Source organism: Rattus norvegicus, chromosome 1 (genome assembly GCF_021556685.1).
Source record: "Rattus norvegicus strain SHRSP/BbbUtx chromosome 1, alternate assembly SHRSP_T2T, whole genome shotgun sequence".
NCBI classification, from domain to species: Eukaryota; Metazoa; Chordata; class Mammalia; order Rodentia; family Muridae; genus Rattus; species Rattus norvegicus.
In genome coordinates, this window is record NC_141534.1 from 130,101,305 (window position 1) to 130,116,461 (window position 15,157).

Consider the following 15,157-nt stretch of genomic DNA (forward strand, 5'->3'; position numbering starts at 1 on the left):
CACTCCCTAATCTGAGCACAGCTCAATACCTATGAGGTCTCCATAGCAATCCGAGGACGCTCATGGAAGCTGGAGGTTCTTACTGCTGTAGTTAGGTCCTTCAGGGGTGGTCATGGGGATCTGGAGACATGAAAAGCAGCAAAAAACATCTAGGCAACCATGAGCAAAACTGCAGGACTTGACTTGGGGCTGAAGAGAAGGTTCAGTAGTTAAAAACCACTTGCTGCTCTTACCGATGAGGGAGGTTCAGTTCCCAACACTGACAAGGAGGCTCTCAACCGTCTGTAGCTCCAGATCTAGGGGAATCTGAAGCCCTCTTTTGGTCTCCAAAGGTACTGCACTCCTATGGTGAACTTACAGGCAAAATACTTACACGCATTAAAAATTTCTGGACAATTCAGGGCGTGGTGATGCATACCTTTAGTCCTAGCACTCCGAAGCAGAGACAGATTACTGAGTTCAAGGCCAGCCAGGTCTACAAAGGAAGTCCTGGACAGCTACGGCTGGTTACACTCAGAAACCCTGATTTGAAAACACACACACACACAAACCAAAAGCCAAAAAAACTCCTTCAGTACATGAAATTCTGTTTTATCAGGCTACACCCACACACAAAAGGGGGTGATGGAATGGGGGGGGGGGCTGCACAAACCCTCTTGGATGCTTGAGTCATTTTCTCTTCTGCTCTTCAGAGGTCATCTTGACCAGACAGACCAGAACTAAGGATGAGAATGCATGGTGGTGTGCTGCCCACTTGTACTTCAAGGCCAAGCCTCCTTACTAACAAGCTGTATTATCTTTGTTTACACAATAAGGCATTGCCAAATAGAATGCGTTCCTCAAAGCAAAATGGCACAATGGGTAAGGACACCCATTGCCAAGCCTGGTAAGTCGAGTTTGATTTCTGGAACCCACATGGTAGAGAGAACTGACTCCCCCAGGCTATCCCCTGACCTTCATGTGTATGCTGTGAGACGTGCACTGTGCGTGCACGAGTGCGCGCATGCACACGCATACACACACACACACACACACACACACACACACACACACACACACACACACGAGTAACTGTAAAAGCAGCTTTTAAAAAATGAAACACCGAGAGGTTTTTAAAGAAGGGTGCTAAAACACACCATCTATGAAGCCAAACCTCACACAACTGGCCAAGGACGGAGACAGCAACACCACTGAGCCTTACAGACAACACGCAGGTCTCGGGCCCTTCCCCACCCCTCAACGCAATGTTAAAAACTCTAGTTGTTTTTTTTTTTTTTTAACACTATGAAATAAAATTCTGAAAAACAAAAGAACGAAAGCCTCAATTCTGCAAACATCCTTGAAGAGGTGACCCTCGGTCATATTAGGAGGATGGCATCTAAGTTACACAGAGGAGGGGTGGGAAGGCATTCAGTGATGGGGACACCAGACAGCCCTCTACTCAGGGGCTAGGCCAGGCCTCTTGCTGAGGACCAGCTGCTGCTCCCTAGTGAAAGCAGGCAGAGCTGGAATGTTTAGACTGAGGGAAGCAAAACCAGCCCTGAATCTGAAATCAGTACAGCAAATCTGGACATTCCTTTGGTGCTGGACTGGGGGCCTGCCACACACGGCAACTGCAGAGAGTTGCCTTCCTGGCAGGTCCACACTGAAAACAGAATAAACAGTCCATAAAACAATCCAGCCCCCTTGACATGCATAAACCACGAGACTGACCCTGCAGGACCATAAGGGGGGAGCCTCAGCGAATAAACTATCTACCAGGTGACCTAGACCAGCAGTACTGGTCAGAAAATGGACGAACCAGCTTCCCTGCTTACTCACCAGGCTCTCTGTTGGGGCAAGGATATATAAAGTGACCGACAGTGAGACAGAGTAGAGACCCTGGCAAACCAGGAGTCCCTGGGAATGTACTGTTGTGTCCACTCATGGGCTGGCCATTCCCACAGGGACATTCCCATCAACAGCCAGGCGTATGGACAGGAGAGCCCGGCCAGGTGCGGCTGACCCAGGCTGCCTGCAAGAAGCAGTCGGAGCTTAATAGCAGACATAATCCTCACTGGCATGGCTGAGGTGTAAAGCTAGTTCACACCCTAGACTCCTCCAGGAAGACTGGCTTTGGGCAGGAAGGTAGGTGGCCCCGGGGGCTCTGGAAGCTCCACTTATGGGCATCTGAGCACTCCAGGAGAAGAGAAGCAGCTCCCCAAAATTTTCCATGGAACTTAATCAGCCTCAAAGCCAATAAATCCTGGTGTGGTGTTTACGTAAGCGCTCCCAGCCTCTGGCCCTCAGCCAGTGCTCCAAAACCTACGCTGTGCCAGCTGTCGGCAGTGGGGTGCCCTCTGTGCTGCCCCCACCCTGCCTCACCAACCTAAAAGAAAAAGTCAATGAATCATAGAAATGTTCCTCCTATAAATGGAATATAAATGTTTATTAAGAAATTACGGGAACCAGGTCAGGCATTTTGCAATCTTAGTCATACTAGCTAATTAAAAAAAAAAAATCAAAATAGAAACCCATCTTAGAAACTTGAGACAATGAAAGCTTCTCTAGCCAAGGAGCGCTTGGAGCCTAGACTCAGCTTGGTTGTCAAGGCAACTCAGTATTTACCTCCAGTTCTGCTGTGTAGGAGGATCCTGACTGGGACCAGGAACAGCCAACCAAGCCACCTCCTCCCCAACACCACACAGGAGAGGTGCCAGGGTGTCCCCAGAGAGCAGAAGGAGGAAGCCACAGCTTCCCTCGGGGATGTGTACTGTCTCCCCAGCATAGACACCTATAGCACAAGGGAGAGGCACCTACATTCTCCTTCCTTCAGCCCCCTGTGCCCCAGTTCCTTGAGGGCTGGAAACCACTGAAGGCAAGTTAGAACCAGCTTGAGTCCAAAGTATAAGGAGGAAAGAAATTAAGGGTGGATGTGCCCAGACTGCACCCTCAGCTGGACAGCCCATGCCCACACTCAGATCCTATCCAGGCTCCTAGTCTGTGGGGAGGCCTGAAGGAGAGCAAATTCCCTCCTGTTCAACTACCGGTCCCCTCTATATCCGGAGACCAGTCCTGTCTGCACAGGCACCTCCAGACACGCTACTCCCTCCTGCTCTGCTCTTGCAGGGCATCAGGCTTTCTAAAGGGTTCAAGTACCACAGGGACAAACGTTCCTGCTGCAGCCTGTATACCTACAGGGCGTCTTACGGCTGACTTCCATCCAAGGGAGCAACTGACCCATGTGCCGGCTGAACGGCTCATATATAATAGTGTACAAAGTACACGCAAAGGCACATATGCACACATGTACATGTGGGCACACATCCATACACACCCACGTAAACTCTTTCTTCCAAGCCAAGCTCCACGAGTAACTGGACAAATGAGTTTGAAACTCTGGATCATAATTCAGGCTAAGAGACAGATGTGGGAGTGAAGGCCTATAATTCTAGCTCTTTGAGAGGCTGGGGCAGGAGAACCCCAAGTTCCAGCAGAGCCTAGGCAACTTAATGACATTACTGATGGAGAAAAACTGCTGGGGCTCAGTGGAAAAAGTACTTGCCTAGCATATATAAAACTGGGGATTCAATCTCTATGGGGACAGGAAAATAAAGACTGAAGTTTCTCAAAAGCTAGAGTGTGAACTTAAGAGTGATACAATTATCCAAAGCATGAAGTCTCTCCATGGGACAGGCCGTACCAGAACCTTGTCTTGCAGGCCTGGCAGTTTAGGAAAACCAGCTTTCTGACTGCTAACATGGCAGAACCGTGCCAGTGCGGGTAACACCCTGACTGTTCTATTTGAGAGAGCCACATCCCTCCACGAAGTCTGGCAGGCACACAGCCTTGACATATGGACATTCTGCAGAGCCCCACGCTCGCACAGAAGACACCATGGGTTGTGTCAGGCCAAGTAGCAAAGGGGGCACTCTAGAAAAGATGACAGCTCAAAGTCCCTTTGTGTCCCAGGTGCTGCCATGGGCTGATAGTCAAAAACAGCAGATCAGAGAAAATCTTCCTGAGAACCTCAGAGAGCCTGAGGCAATCTGAGGGTCCCAAAGGTCACCTACGAGTTGCAGGTCACTCAGCAAACCTGGTAGGAGAGGAGCATGGGAGAAACATGTAGGCACCATCACCACTAAGCAAACCAAGGTGGTGGGATGGGGTGCTGAGTGCAAGGAAACTGGAGAGGCACGGGCAAGACAAGGGAGAGCCTGCTAAGGACTGGACACCACAGCCAACACATCTTCATGTGACTGCTGGCCACTATGTAATTAGCTTAAGCTCACCGTCCTTGTTCAAACAACATGTTTGGGGCTTGTGGTTGGAAAGAGGCCCAGGTTCACCCCGGGATACCCACCTCTAGGTCCGAGGCCTGAGTGGAACAAGAGCCAGATAGTGCTTTGAGTAGCTCCCCAGCCAATAGCCAGGAGAGTGGCCTAACCTTTCCCACAACTCCAGGCCAATCTTCTGAGCACACACCTCTGTGCACCTTCACTAGCTCCCAGGAGTTTGGTCTATGTGTACAAGTCCCCACCACGATGTCCTCTTTCCCATCGCTTCTTTGTACAACCCTTTCCTACTTCCCAAGCTAAGCAAGCTCCCTTTGTTCTTTCTCTTCCCCAGTCCTGTGTGTGTGTGTGTGTGTGTGTGTGTGTGTGTGTGTGTGTGTGTGAGAGAGAGAGAGAGAGAGAGAAGGGGTGCAAGTGCACATGGTCATCTGTGGAGACCCAAGGTTGTTGACTCCAGTTGATACTTTCCACTTTTATTTTTTGAGACAGTCTCATTGATTCAGCTAGGCTGGCCAGCCAATGAGCTTCAGGGGTTCTTCCTGGCTCTGCTCCCATCCCCAACCCCACCCCCAGCTAGGAAGAGTTGGGGTTACAGGCCCAGGCTGCCTCCACAGCTTTTCACACAGGTTCTGTGTGGACTCCGGACCTCATGCTTAGGATGGCAGGCCCTCAATCAAGTGAGCCATTTCCCAAGCCTGTTCTCTGTTTTTACAGTTAAGGACAATAAGGGGTCAGAAAAGGAATTCACAGCAGTAAGACATTCCTGCTGTTACTGCAGGACTGACACACTCTGGTGTGTCTTGAAAACCGATTCTTAGGATTCCCTAAAGCTACCTTACCTGCACACCACAAGAACTTCCCAGAAGACTTGTTCCTTGTAGAGGGTGGACCCTTTCCAGCAAGGCTCCCAGGCCCCACAAGAAGAGCTCATCTGCCTTGGGATCCCACATACGAAACCCAAGGACTGCTCAGTCCCATAAACCTGAGGACTGTGCCGACTTCAAAGGTTCTCACCGTAAGAAAAGAGGTAGCCAGGAAAAGGACCACATACCCATAAAGGTTAACTACTGGCTCTCCAACTTGGTGTGTGCTACCAATGTGGCTGGGGCAAGGTGATCCTCTATGAAGTCTCTGGCTGCTGTCAAACTTCTTCCACAGGAGACCAACCAGTGCCAAAGCGCTACCTTTAGAAGTCCCCTCAAGACCCAGGGAAGTCACTGAGCCACTGACTCTCTGGCAAGTGGCTTCTTTTGTAACTTGGGGATCAAACAGAGCCTCATTCTTCTACAAGTGTGAGCCACACACCCGAGACCTGATAAGTGTCTTTGAATTTGGGTCCCATGTCTTGCTCTTCCATGATGCACCCTGGGTCTGGCTCTGAGGAGATAAGCCTGCCCTGCCCCCCACACACCCGTGGCAGAAGTACAAGGACATTTAATCTAGGGTTTCAAGCCTCAGGGCTTTTCTAAGCAGGTCACCTTGGGACAGACTGGCCAATGGCCACGGAGTGTGGCCAAGTTCCTGGTTAGCAAGTGTTTTTGTGTTCAGAAAGAGAGAGAGAGAGAGAGAGAGAGAGAGAGAGAGAGAGAGAGAACACACGAACAGATGCCCACCCCCACCCCCGGGAAAAAAAAAAAAACCTCTGAAAGTATGTTCTTGGTTTGGTTTGTTTGAACCATGCTGCAAAGGAGGGGTTTGTCTAAACCATGATACCATGCCGTGTTCCACCAAATGTGCGTGTATAAGGAATGTATATACACACATGTGCACACACTAGGGCACACACCCACAGTGCTCATACCCAGACCTTCATCAAGAGTAATAATGGAAAGATAGAAGACGTAACAGCCAGCCACAAGTCAGAGAGAGTTGGGCATGGACACCAGCACTCAGGAGCAGGGCAAGACCAAGCTAAATAGCAAGACCCCAGATAGATAGATAGATAGATAGATAGATAGATAGATAGATAGAGAAAGGAAGAAAGAATGAATGGATGGATGGATGGATGGATTGATCTAGGCAAAGAAAAAAAATCAAATGAGGACAGATTGGGCAGATGGACACCTCTTTACCACACAGTCCTATTTCCAAACAAGGGAACCCTGCACCTCTACCAAAAGCAAGACTCATAAAAAGCTCATCCACAGTTGTTGGGGCTGTGGGTGGACCCTAAAATACAACTCAGAAGTGGAAAGCAGAGTATCCACATAGCCGGCATACTCCAGCTCTGAATGCCTGGCTCAGACATTACATTTACGTGTGTCTTAGGGTTTCTATTGTAATAAAACAAGCAAGGCAGCTTCTAAAAGAATGAGTTTATTTGGGGTTATATTCCCAGAGGATTAGGGTTCATAATGGTGGGGTACAGAAAGTAGCAGACATGGTGGCTGAAGCTGAGTGGTAAGGGCTCACACCTCAAACCACAAACAGGAAGCCAAGAAAGCAAACTCAAAATGGTATCTGTCTTTTTAATTCTCAAGGCCCACCCCCCAGTGACGTACTTCCCTAGCAAGGCCACACCCCCTCGGCCTCTCCAAATGGCACTAAGTAGAGACCAAGTATTCAAATGGCAGGGGGGGGGCATTTATCACTCAAATTTTCACATGAGTACATATATGTGTGTTTACATGTATACAGACAGACAGTCAAGGGATAAAGGCAGGGCTTTTGCCTGAAGGATCACTATTCCGGCTCCCAGTCAGCACCTTATACCCAGTCTATCCCTGCTAGGAGGACTCGACCGTTGAGGTTCGGGTCCCCATTACACTGGCCTATGACAATGGCTACATCCTTCTCCACGCTGCGCCTAGGGAATGGGTGGCAGCTGCTTCATCACCCCAGTCCTGCTCAGAGGGCAGAGCCAACTTCTAAACTACCTAGCCTTTACTTTCTACTTTGAAGAGAAGCTGATTTCTTGTGAAAAATCCCATTTGAGCTATAAAAAGCAAGCAAAGCCACACAGACTCAGTGGGCACAGGAGAGCTCTGTCTTCTTGAACGTAGGTAGTGTCCCACCAGGTCCTCATAGGTGCTGGTGACAACCACCATCCAGAGGAGCAAGCCAAGTGGGTTACAGGAGGTCAGGCCATAGAATGATACCGATCACCCTCTGACTGACTACAAATGCACCCGAACGCACTTTCACTACGAGTGATGCTCTGGGGCACTTGCTTGGGGAAGGCAATGCCCAACGTTCCTTCAGGATACTCTGTTGACTTTAAGAAAAACATGTCCCTGTACAATAGGGATTCAACAAGTACCATCTTTTTGTTAAAAATTTTTAATAGATATATTTCTTTCCTTACATTTCAAATGTTATTCCCCTTCCCGGTTTCCTGTCCATAAGCCCCCATTCCCTCCCCCATAGGGGGTATTCCCCCATACAGCCCCCTTATTCCCCCCCCATTCCCCTGAACTGGGGGGTCCAACCTTGGCAGGACCAAGGGCTTGCCCTTCCACTGGTGCCCCAACAAGGCCATCCTCTGCCACGTACACAGTTGGAGCCCAGGGTCAGTCTTTCGGAACAAGTACCATCTTAACCATGTGATCCATCAAGGGAACTAGTTGGCATCTCTTCTCTAGAGTGGTTAAGAGCACTTGTAGCTCTTACAGCAGCCTGGGTTCAGTTCCCAGAACACACGTGACGGCTCACAACCAGTATCTCTAGTTCCAAAGGATCTGGTGCCCTCTTCTGACCTCCTTAGACACCAGGCATGCAAAACACTTGTACACTTAAAGTAACTATATCTAAATAAACTTTTCTTAAATGTCAATTTCTCAAATGGTCAAAAGACATACTCATGGAAGCCGAGGATGACCTAGATAGATCCTGGCTGGGAATTTGGGGACTCCTTACAGAAACTGAATACAGACAGCACTCATAATAAAGAGCCTGGGAAGGAGAGAGATGAAGTAAAGGGGCAGAGCAGGGCACAGCATCAGCTGCTCAGCCCCAGTCCCTAAGCACTCGCAGGAGTCATACCAAAGTGTGTGTGGGGGTGGGGGGGTGGGTGCCTTTCTTACCGTGTCACACAGAATGCTAGCCAAGGAGCAAGCACATGGTAGGTAGCACTTGTGCTGTGCCTCAGAAGCCCACAGCCCACTACGAACCCTTGATGCACCCTCGCCTACAGTGTGTGCATTTTTTAAAAGATTTTTTTTTAAATTTATATGAGAACATACAATAGCTGTCTTCAGACACACCAGAAGAGGGCATCGGATCCCATGACAGATGGCTGTGAGCCACCATGTGGTTGCTGGGAATTGAACTCAGCACCTTTGGAAGAGCAGTCGGAGCTCTGAACCACTGAGCCATCCATCTCCACTCTTAACCCATCGGAGCCTTAATTTCCTTATTTGAAATGAGCTGTTCTGCTAGTTCTGTCAGATATGGCTGCATACTCCTGAAATCCCAGCCACCCATGCGGCTGACTAAAAGCTGAATGTCATCTTTGGCCACATGGGAAGATCTTGCCTTGACATAAACTAAAAAGTATTGGGGATGCAGCTCAGTGATAGAATAGCTACCTACCATGCCTGCTTAGGTTTGCGCCCCAGTACCACAAGCACAAACCCTATATCCTAAGGTCCTCCTGAGAAAGTACAGAGATGCCTCACACCAAGCATGTGGTGTGGGAGTGTCGGAGATGTGGCTGAGAGCATACCCCTATCATCCTAAATCAGTGGCTCTCAATCTGTAGATCGTGACTCCCACAGGGGTTACACATCAGATACCTTACGTATCAGATATCTACACTGCAATTCATAACAGTAGCCAAAATACAGTTGTAAAGTAGCAAGGAAATAATTTCATGATTGGGGGTCACCACAAACATGAGGAACTGTATTTAAGGGTTGGAACGGGAGAAGGTTGAGAACCACTGATCTGGATGTTCTCGTGAACCATTTAAAGTGCCTTCTTAAGGTACAAACTGTATATATTTTAATGCACTGCTATCTGAAAATCTCTGTGAGGACTGTTGGATTATACAGGGTCTCTGATGCAGGCCGAGAACTGCCGGACACAAGGATGGTGTGCCTCTCCACAGACACATGTACACCCCTCTGTGCTCCTTGGGTTTCTTTGGGTATATATTTAAATGCACACACATGCACGAGTGTGTTTATGAGCATCTTAACTGTGTGTTTCCTCATCTTTAACAGCTTTGGGATCTAATTCACCTTGTCCCTTTGCTTTGCTACAACTAAGAACCAAATAACCACAAGGCAAAAGTTACATAGTTAGCAAGAAGAAGCAGGGCCTGAGGATAGAAAGGCTGTCACGAGTTCATTTTGGTGCCCGCCAACAAGGCCCTTCTCTGAGGTGCTCCCTAGCACTCTGTACCTCAGATCCAAGGCCTCTTCTGGAGCGACCTCTAGCCTATGACATACCCTTGCCTGTCAGCACATCCCAGTCCCTGGTCGGGCAGGGGGCTTCTGTGCAGGGAAGCACAGTTGACTGTCATAGGGACTGAACACTAAGTGAGCATTTATTTCCAAGGATCTGGAAAAACCAGCGCTAAGGAAGCCAGGGGAGCAGGCACAGAGTCTGTGGGAGTAAGCCTGGTCTAAACCATCTAATGTGGGTCTAGATTCTAAAGTTCTGTGGCAGCAAAAGAACTAGAGATAAAAACTCTTTTGAAAGACAGCAGTGACACAGCAGGTCTCCTCCTCCACCCAGGGGAGACCAAGAAGTGCAGCTGGTTCCTTGTCTTTCAGGTCGACAGGTTCCACACGTACTGTAATCAGCTCACAGACAGTGTGAGCAATGCCACCGGGTCTCTACAGAAATCACCAGCTCCTCTGCACAGAGACAGTCACCTACAAGCTGGAAACAGCAGAACCAAAGCCTGACGCACAACTACGCTTTCGTCGGGAGGCAGGAGGTCACGAAAGCCATGGCCTGGCCCTAGGACCGACCATTCCACGGAAGACTCACACCACAAAGAACAGTACTGTCTCCTTTAAGTAAACACATGGAGCAAACCCTGCAGAAGAGCCTACTCATGCACGTCTTAAACATCAGTGTGGCCGCACAAGTATGCACACATGTAAACACACCGAGGAATCCAGAAAGAAATGCACAGTGCAGGTGGCAATGGGTATCTGTTTGGGAGACAGTTCTCTGTGCTACTTGTCCAGAAGAGACTATCTACAAGATGGCTGAGATAGGGCTAGAAGCCATTGGAATAGCAATGCTCTTGGACAAAGGGCTGCTCATCAAGGAGCTAGGCTCTGCCCTGGGTCCTACCCAAGCCATGCCCTGCCTTCTGGGCAGCTATGTCAGTGTACCTACCAGTGAGCAGAGAAGTCAGCAGTGTATTGGAAACGAAGCTCTGAGGTCAGTGTGCACACTGGGAAGAGGAGGTTGAACTATATGGCCCAGGAATCCCATCAAGAATCAAATCCCTGCTTGGTGGGGAAGGATAAATCTGCAGGCTAACCCCTCAGAAATGAATGCAGGGAACCGTTGAGGGCAATCTTATTCTACTTCCTAACCCCTGCCCCAAACAAGAGCAGGCAACCACAAACCCCGTTCCTGGCTGCAGTGGAAGGACTATGCCCAACACTGCACTTACCTTCCTCGGGATGCCCTGAGATCCACAGGGAGCATACAAGGAAATATTTCGGTTCTAGGTGCTAGAAAGGAGAGCAGCACAAAACCACTTTGAAGACAATTCTTTATGGGAACAAGGAGAGGGGAGGAATCTATTCAGGGTATCTGAAAACCAACCAAGTGACCCACCATTCCACTTCAGTCCTACCAGCCATGCAGGCCTCGACAGATGGTGTGTGTGTGTGTGTGTGTGTGTGTGTGTGTGTGTGTTTGGGGGGGGTCGCTGCTCAAAGGAAGGAGTAGGCCTTCTGAAAATCCTCACATTTCCACCTCAAATCCCCCAGCCTCCAAAACAACCTGCTCTTCCAAAAGTAAGGTCAGCAACACCCCCCGCCCCCAAATATGGGCTGAGAGGTTCCAATTAAATAAACAAGTGGCTTGGGTTGCTGCATTTCTTTGTTCTATCCATTTGCTGTAACACTGACTACTGAAATGTAGGCAACGGTCCACAGAACTACTAGGGAGGGGTCATCACCTTACAGCTAAGCAGAAGAAGGGGCATCACTTTGCAAACAGCTGTTTAGGCAGAGGACACCCATACCAGAGGAGAGCCCTAGCTACGTACCCTTGGCCTTCTCAAGGGCACTAAACATACAGCACCCTACTCCCAGCTTTCTAGGTGGCCAGGGCACAAGCCACTAAACCACAGCGAGGTTTGAGAAAGTTGCCGGCTATCTTGTTAGCTAAGGGGGTGATAATAATCACTGCTGCCATGCAACTCTTATTCTGGGGGGGGGGGGGTTTCGGGTGGAGTAGATGTGGCAAGGCCTTAGTCAGCCACTGCGATCCACGAACCAAACTGCCCCAAAGCCAGAACCTGAAATCCGGAGATTAAGTCACGCCCAGGGACCACCTTGCTGTGCCCAAGAAACGCCCTGTGTCTCTTTTACGAACATGAGGTATTTAAGCGCTACAGGATCTAGCAATGGCTTCCCAGATCAGAGGCAGAACCAGACTCCACCCAGGGGCAGACATTTGAAATCGGCAACTCTCATCATCAGACTCACCTGGGTACCAAATAAGATGCAGCCTAGACATCTACTGGAATCCCTAACCCTACTCTCAAGAGGGCCTGGAACCTTACTTACAACTACCCCAGAGGTGCAGCCTTCCTCCATCTCAGCACATATGGAGGGCGGCACCGATTACAGACCGCAGAGCAACTCTTGGCACTAAAAAGAAGGCTGACTCTATCCTCTTCTACCTGCTGAGTTTCCTGGCGCTCCGAAGAGAATGGCTCCCTTTCCATTACGAAGATGCGGTCCCCAGCGCCCCCAAACGTTTTCTAAACGCCAACTGAGACTGAAAGGAGGAGCGAGCCAACAAGGAAAACATCTTGAACCCAACACGCCCACGACGTCCAGCCCCTCCCCTCAGGCAAGTCCTCTGCCTTTCACCAGATCGGTTACGGAGTGCTGCAAGTGGGAAACCACGGTGAAATATTCTGCACCAAGATTTCTCAATCCGATAGCTGTTCGCCGAACCCCCGCCCCAACTCAGCACTCTGGGTCCATCAAGTTATGAACCAAGCTCTCTGCTCCTCCCCCAAAGCCACACCCACCCCGGCAGCGGCTTTCCCTTGCAGAACTGGGAACCCGACACAAATCCCACCCACCTCCTGGGCTCACACACCACGAATTTCGACTCCGAATGCCGGGGGATGACACAGGCTTCACTCAACCCCATCACCTGCCACGTGGTTTAAGGAACCACAGCAAAGGGCTGGGACTCCTCATCCCCTGCCTTTATGGCCAAAGTTCTGAGTCGCCCCCCACCCACCCATCCCCGGCCTAGAGCTGGGGCTCGCTCCATTACAAATACACCGGCAGAAAGGCCTAGAGCTCTAGCCTCCACCGCTTCAGTGTCTTGAGCTTCTTGGTCTGCCACTTAACTGTTCTCACCAAGAAAGAACAGCCCCTAGTAACAAAGTAACGGAATTGAGTATTTTTGCTGTGAACTTGCCTCAAAGCTGTATAAAGAGTTAACTGTTACGAAAGAGTTTCCGTGAGCTCAAAGAAGAAAAAACAAAACCCTAAATGTTTGTGTTAACACCAAAAAATGGAGGGGGGGAACCTCCACATACGAATCAAATACCAAAAGCCCGCTGCAAAGCAGTGCCCGGAAACCACAGAAGTGAGTGACCCCCAAGCCACCCCAGGTTTCAGGCTTAAGCCGGCCGCCCCCGTACAGGTGCCACCTGCCTGTACCCAGTCCAGGAGCAGGTGAGAGTTGGATCAGAAAGGGCAGTGAACGGAGCGCGCATTTCTAGAGAAAGCGCAGCCCCACAGCGCAGCCCCCTGCGGCCGGGCGCGCCCCCGCCGGCCGGATGGGCTGGGGCTCCCACAAAGAGCCGCGGGGTGGGGAGCGAGGACTGGGACCGCCCCCCGCGTCGGCCAGCGCCGCCGCTGGGTCGGGTTGCGACAAATTAAACCTTAGAGCCCTGGAAAAATTACAGGAAGAAGAGAGCGAAGAATGTGCCGAGTGGCTGAAGAGAGCCCTGTCCCCGCGTGAACTTCGCCCGCCCCGGCCAGCCCCTCCCTCGCCAGAGCGCGCCCAGAGGCCTGGGGAGGGGGTGGCGAGACTCCAGCAACGGGAGCACCTACGCCCCAAAAGGGAGCGCCGCCCGTCCCCCCACCCCAACCACCTCCAGCGCACCTGCCCGCGCCGCCCGCAGCCCGGATGACGACATCTACCCCCGCGGCCCCGCCCCAAGAACCCAGGAGGGGGCGTGCCCGATGGGGGCGCGGTCGCCGAGAGGGCGCCGGCTCGAAGCGCCACGGCCAGCGTCACGCGAGGCCGGAGCGCCAGGGCAGGGGCGCGGCCGCGATCGCCCTCAGCTCCCCGCTCCCCGCCCCCGGCCCCGGCCCCCTCTTGCGCTGAGCCCCGAGCTCTGGGGGCGTGGCCGGTCCCAAGCAGTCCCTAGTCCCCGCGTTCGCGGCGTCCCGGCCGCCCCACTGACCTGTGTGAGTTCTCAGGTGCGCCTTGAGGTGCGAAGATTTCCCGTAAACTTTCTCGCAGCCCGCGTAGTGGCACTTGTGCTTCCTCTGCGGGGACTCGAGGTCCGCGCGGCTGCGGCCCCGCCGACCCCTTTGTCTGAGGCCAGGCTCGCCGCTCCCCGCGGGGCCCGGCTCTGGCTCCAATGCCGCCTCGGGCTCGCTCCACGCGGGGCTGGGGGGCGCGGCCGGCGCGCCTGCTTGTCCAGGGGAAGCGGGCTCTGGGCCGGGCGGCGGCGCAGGGGGCGCGGGCGGCAGGCGGCAGGGGGTCCTCGCCTTGCGCGCAGCAGCCCCTTCTCTGCGTTCCGCGGGGGCGGGGGCCGGCGCCTGCTGGTTGAGGTCCGCTAGGATCCGAGCTACCACGAAAAGAGAGGCGCTGTCCTTGCCGTCGCGGCGCTCGTCAACGCGGGGCAGTGTGGGGGCGGCGGCGGCCGCGCCCTCGGGCCGGGGTTCAGGTCCTTCCCGCGGCTCGTGCACGACTGCGCGGCTGGACATGGACACGAGGCACTCGGCGGCAAAGTGGTCCACATAGGCGGCGGCTGCCATGCTGCGGGCTCGGGCGCGCGGTGCTCTCGCAGGAGTCGTCAGCGGCGCATCCGCACCCACGGCCTCCGGAGAGCGGCGGGGGGCGGGGGCGCGGCGCGCCCTCTTCTCCGGCTGGGCTGGGCTAGGCTGGGCGCGTAGCCGCTTCTGCCGTCACCCGCGCGGCTCCGCGTCCTCCTGGCCGGGCACTGGAGGGTGAGCGCATGGGGGGCTCCAGTGAGGTGGGTCCGCGTGCGGCGTCAGAACCGGCCTGTCCTAGGGACGTCGAGCGGCGGCGACGTTAGGCACGACCCCTGCAAGTTGCGGTCGCAGTTCCACCGTGCATTGTGGCAGGCGGGACAGCCTCCGTGCGCGCCGCGGCTCGGTGTGGGCGGACCGGCCCCGGGGGTGGGCGGGGCCGGGGCCACATCTGGACCCGACGTCAGCCCCCAGCCACATCCTGGCGGCGCAGGTTACAGGCGGCAGCGGCCGCAGGGAGCAGCGCGCACGAAGGGGGCGGGGAGCCTGGAGCGCGCACCGTCCCTCCGGTGCGGTCGCGCGCCCGCGTCTTAAGGGGCGTGGCCAGTGGGAGACGCGAACTCCATTGGCTCTAGAGTACTTTATCCGGCCAATCCGGACCTCTAGAGGGCCCTACTGGCCGCGGGACCTGCGCGCGCCAGTGGGCGTGTCCCCTGGGCCTGCAAGAGGAGGGGCGGAAATCGGAGCCGGGCGCGGGGCGCGCAGACGCATGAC

The 15,157-nt window shown here is 52.9% G+C and overlaps 1 protein-coding gene across 1 annotated transcript in view; it reads right to left on the reverse strand.

The window, feature by feature from the left end:
* Klf13 (KLF transcription factor 13) overlaps positions 1–14,919 on the reverse strand; it is a 43,682-nt gene extending 28,763 nt beyond the window's left edge. Inside the window, 1 exon segment of the mRNA NM_001438265.1 lies at positions 13,849–14,919. Within this exon segment, the coding sequence (NP_001425194.1) occupies positions 13,849–14,428 (580 nt within the window). The 5' untranslated portion in view covers positions 14,429–14,919.
* Between the last annotated feature and the right edge of the window lie 238 nt (positions 14,920–15,157).